The 4,536-nt window shown below is 54.0% G+C and overlaps 1 protein-coding gene across 1 annotated transcript in view; it reads right to left on the reverse strand.

Annotated features, from left to right (window-relative positions):
• Positions 1-749: 749 nt before the first annotated feature.
• Positions 750-4,536, reverse strand: part of ANGPT4 (angiopoietin 4) — a 38,961-nt gene continuing 35,174 nt past the window's right edge. The window contains exons 8-9 of the mRNA XM_017515357.2: positions 3,738-3,868; positions 750-2,598 (exon numbers count right to left, since the gene is read on the reverse strand). Coding sequence (XP_017370846.1) covers positions 2,438-2,598; positions 3,738-3,868 — 292 coding nt within the window. The 3' untranslated portion in view covers positions 750-2,437. The remainder of the gene's footprint in view (positions 2,599-3,737; positions 3,869-4,536) is intronic.

Consider the following 4,536-nt stretch of genomic DNA (forward strand, 5'->3'; position numbering starts at 1 on the left):
TGCACTCCAGCCTGAGCGACAGAGACTCCTCTCCAAAAAAAAAAAAGAACAACAGATGTCTGAGGGCAACTCAAATCAGCTTCCTGCTCTCTTATAAAATGGGAGTACACAGAGGGACTTGGGCCTTCATCCCACCCAGAGGAGTTCTGTATCAGGGGCTCACAGCTTTGCCCTGCCTCCTCTCTAGCTTGCAATCAGCCTAGAAACTACAGTAGAAAAATAAATGATGTGGTTACAAAAATAAAACGCCTTTTCCTCACCTGTGTGCAGGAGAGGGGCGGCATGCGCGGGGGAATGCCTTCCTCACCCCATTTACCTCTTTGGGGACAAACATTTATTAGGTTCCTGCTTCATGCCAGGCTCTAAGGAGATGACACCCATGGCCTCATTTCCTCCATGCCACAGCCCAGCCAGGAGGGAGTATTATCATCTTCATTTACAGACAGGACAACTGAGGCTTTGACCATTGAGAAGATAATTGGTGCCTTGAGAGGCCGAGCCGCTGGACCAGAGTGTCAGAGCTGGAGCAAGCTTGTCTGACTCCAAAGCCCTGCCCACCGCACCACACGGCACACAGTAGACGCTAAATAAAGATCTGCTGGCAAAATGTTGCCTAAGGCAATTTGAGCTGCCTGGGCAACAACCTGCCCCTAAATATTTCCCATCCTGCCTGAAATGCCACCATTTCCTTTGGGTCTAGCAACCATGTCCTTTGGGTCTTGAAGGGGAAAAGTGCTGTTTCCTGGGAATGAGATCAAAGTCAGTCTGTTGGGTTTACTCAGGGATCGGCTGAGAGTGGGACTCAGAACTGAGCCAGAGCCAGGGGGACGAAGGTGTCCCATTCCCACTGGCCCAGTCTCATCCAGGAGAAAACCTTCTGAGGACAGAGATGCATCCTGGTGGTAGGGCAGGTGGGTGCCTGGTTGGCCCTGGGTGTTGGCCGATGACAACAGGGCTGAAAGCATGACATAGTGATGGGGACAGGTGACAGAGCGGCTGTGGACCCTTTCTGACTGCAGCCTCTGAAAGAAGCTATGAGGGCCCTGGTCTCCCAAACTCAGGCAGAGGGCTGATCTTCTCCTCTGCAGCTCCCCCACCACCACCACAGAGGCAGCATCACTGCTGGATGGGGAAGGGGAGGGAGGCTAGGGGTTTCAGCTTGGAGGCAGGGAGGATCTGGACCTGGAGATGGATGTCCTGGCTCACAGTTCCTGTCCTTGAACTGGGGGAGTTGAGGTTACCGGGAGTCTTAAGGGAAGCCACCCAGGTAGAGGTCCAGCTTCCTGGGACTTGAAGGAGCCTTGGAGGACATGAGCCTATAACACAGACAGGGATTTGGCTCTAGACCCTTCTACAGGGGTGGTATCTGTTTTAACTGAAAGGTTCTTTCCAGTTGTTTTAGAGGTTGTTTGAGGCTGTCACTGTAGCCAAAAAAGGTGAGTATAGCTGGAGTGGGGATGGGATGGGGCTTTAGCCACGGAGAGCACCAGCTTTTCCCAAGGGCATCTACAGTCCTGTGAGATGCTCTGGGACAAACAGAGCCCATTTTCAAATAAGTACATTTGGAGAAAGCTGCCCACTCTAGCCCCTTCATGGGTCATCACAAGGCACGTGGCCATGTTAAAGGCTCTGATCAGTCCTTCAGGGAAGAATGTCTGTTCACTTTGACTTAACCTGCTGTTTCCTTTTCTCGTTGCTCACAGGTACTTTTAGAGACAAGCCATAGTCATTCCCTGTGACACATACTCTAGGGCATGCTGGAGATGGAGAAGTGTGTCCTGTTAGGCCTCCTAAAGACCCTGAGCTCCAGACACTGGAGCCTAGAAGTGGTGAAGTCTGAAAACTCTGAGCTCTAGGGTCATTGCAGCCCAGAAGTGGTGAAGCGTAGAGAGGAAATGATTAATCCACCCATTAAGGGGTGGATGCAGCCCCTTCAGACTTGAAAAGAAAGTTCAAGGACATCTCAAGACTAGGAAAGCTTGGAACCGGAGCTAGGAATGGGAGATGGCCTTCTTGCCAACCCCAGGGATGGAAACTGGGCTCTCCAGGCAGTTTCCGGCGTGCGAATTCCTTCCCACCTGCCTGCAAACCCACCATTGGTCATGTATTCCTTTGAGGAGCCAAGTTTGGTCTGTTCTCAGCCCATTCAAGGTATTGCGACCCTCTAGCTGGCAGGGAGTCCCTGCAGGAGGCGGGAGAGAAGAGGAGCGAGGCCTACATCAGAGCGATGGGCCCCCGAACACCCTCCACGTCACACACGGAGGGGCGTCGGGAGGCAGATGACCCTTCTGGACTTCTGGGGGAAGGAGGGCTGGCTCAGGAGACCCCAGAGATCAAGGAAGATGGTGGCACAGTGTCCTGCATCTGGGTCCAGATTGTCCGGGAGTGCCAAGTCCGAGATCCTCATGCGTGGTCCAGCCTCTTGCATGGCTGCTCATTAGATGCCCGAGGGCCGTATCATCAGGCGGGTGGCACGCAGTGAATAGCTGGGGCCCTTGAAGTAGTGCCAGCGGATGCCGTCCATCTTGTGCTTGTTATTGGGAGCGTGGTAGTAGATGCCATTGAGGTTTGACAGGCCACAGGCATCAAACCACCACCCTGGTGGAATAGGGAGGAAAGAGGCTTGGTGGAGGTGGGAGCCCAGCCAGTGGCAAGAGGGCACCCTCTGTGTCCCAAAGAGAACAAAGAGCTGTTGCCTCCTCTGGGAAACCAGCTGGCTGGGGATGGGGCTGGGTGGGAGTGGGGGTGGGGTAGACAGCATACCCTCTGCTCAGCCGGAGCGTCTAGAGGGCAGCAGGGGGCTCCAGCCATCCCTTGAGCCCCTCCACTCCTCCTGGCCTTCTCCCTTAGCCCTTGGTGTCCCTGTCTTCCTCCCTCACTGGCCCTCTGTCTTTCCAGCTCCCTAACCCTCCCCAAATCGCTCTCTCCACTGCTTTCTAGTGGTCTCTGTCACTCTCTCTGAGTCTCTCACTCTCGGGGTTCATCTCTTTCTCTCTGACAGTCTCTATGCTTGGGTCTGTCCCATTGTGTTCCTCTTTCTCTGATGGTCTTTGCCCCTCTCTGCCTTTCATGTCTCTGGCCTTCCTTTCCTCTGGGCCCCCATCTTTCACGTGCTATGTTCATCTCTGGACCTTTCCTTGGGCCGAGTCTTTCTCCCCCGCCTCCCTCTGTACTTCTCTGCCCTGGTATAGCTCTCCATTTGCTGCTCAATGACTGACAGTCTTGGTGTCTCTCTCTCTCTCCATTTGTCCTCTGTGTCTCAGAAGGTCTCTCCCCTTGTCTCTGTCCTTCCTCCTTTGTCTCTGTCTCCCACTCACCCCACTTCCCGCTCTCTGACCTCTGTACCTACCAAGGAACGCTGCCTGAGCCAGAGTTGGAAGAGAGCTGTCCCTCTGCCACCCTCTGGTCTCCTGATCCTGGTTTGGCTCGCCTGGGGTTGGGACTGGTAGGGCAGGGTGCCTCCCCACAGAGCCCCACACTCAGTGTTCCTTTAGCCTTGTCTCTGAGGAAAACTGGTGGTGCCAGCTTTTGGAGGAGGTGAGACCTGGAGGGGACCTCAAGGACCTAGTGGGGGAAGGCACCAAAGGAGCTCAGCCAGGTGAGCCCATGGGTGGGCAAGGCCGGACCTGCACCCCCTCCTGACAGCACCTGGGTGCACAAGAACCTGGGGAGGAAATGGGACTGTCAATCTGGGTGAGACTGTGGGTGGGCAGAGCTTCTCCCCACCCTGCACCTACCTCCAGACATCATCTGGGCACACTTGCAGAGGCAGTTATCGTTGTCTGAGTCAAAGGTGCTAAAGCTGGTGTTTTGCAGAACCATACTGCTCTGGCGCCCTGCTGAGCCGTGGTACCCGCCCAGAGAAAGCCTGGAGGCCAATCAGGGGTGGTGGTGGCAGAAAGGCCCAGAGTCAGGGTGAGACTGTGTTGAGGAAGAACTTCCCCAATGGCTTTGCCCCAGGCTGAGCTTCCCTTCCAGGTGTTCTCGGAGGGAAAGCCCCAGCCTGGGTGGGGTGCTTGGGCCATTTCCCCTCCTGATTGCCTTTCTTGCCTGCTGCCTCCCAGGGACAAAGCACCTACTGTATGCCAGGCCTTCCCCATTTCAGTGAACCTGAGTCTTGGAGAGAAGTGAGAATGGTCACAATAATGATAATAATGGCGAATATATATTTTTTTCTTTAGAGACATCATCTTGCTCTGTTGCCCAGGCTGGAGTGCAGAGGCATGATCATGACTCATTACAATCTCAACCTCTTGGGCCCAAGCAGTCCTCCCACCTCAGCCTCCTGAGTAAATGGGTCTATAGGCATGTGCCACTGTGCACAGCTAATGTTTGAATTTTTTGTAAAGATGGGGTCTTGCTAATGTTTGAATTTTTTGTAAAGATGAGGTCTTGCTATGTTGCCCAGGCTGGTCTTGAACGCCTGAGCTCAAGCAATCTGCCGCCTAGGCCTCCCAAAGCTCTGGGATTACAGATGTGAGCCACCATGCCTGGCAACACATTTTTTCTTTTCTCTTTCTTGTTCTTCTTTTTTTT

The sequence above is a fragment of the Cebus imitator genome, unplaced genomic scaffold (genome assembly GCF_001604975.1).
Source record: "Cebus imitator isolate Cc_AM_T3 unplaced genomic scaffold, Cebus_imitator-1.0 Scaffold18, whole genome shotgun sequence".
NCBI classification, from domain to species: domain Eukaryota; kingdom Metazoa; phylum Chordata; class Mammalia; order Primates; family Cebidae; genus Cebus; species Cebus imitator.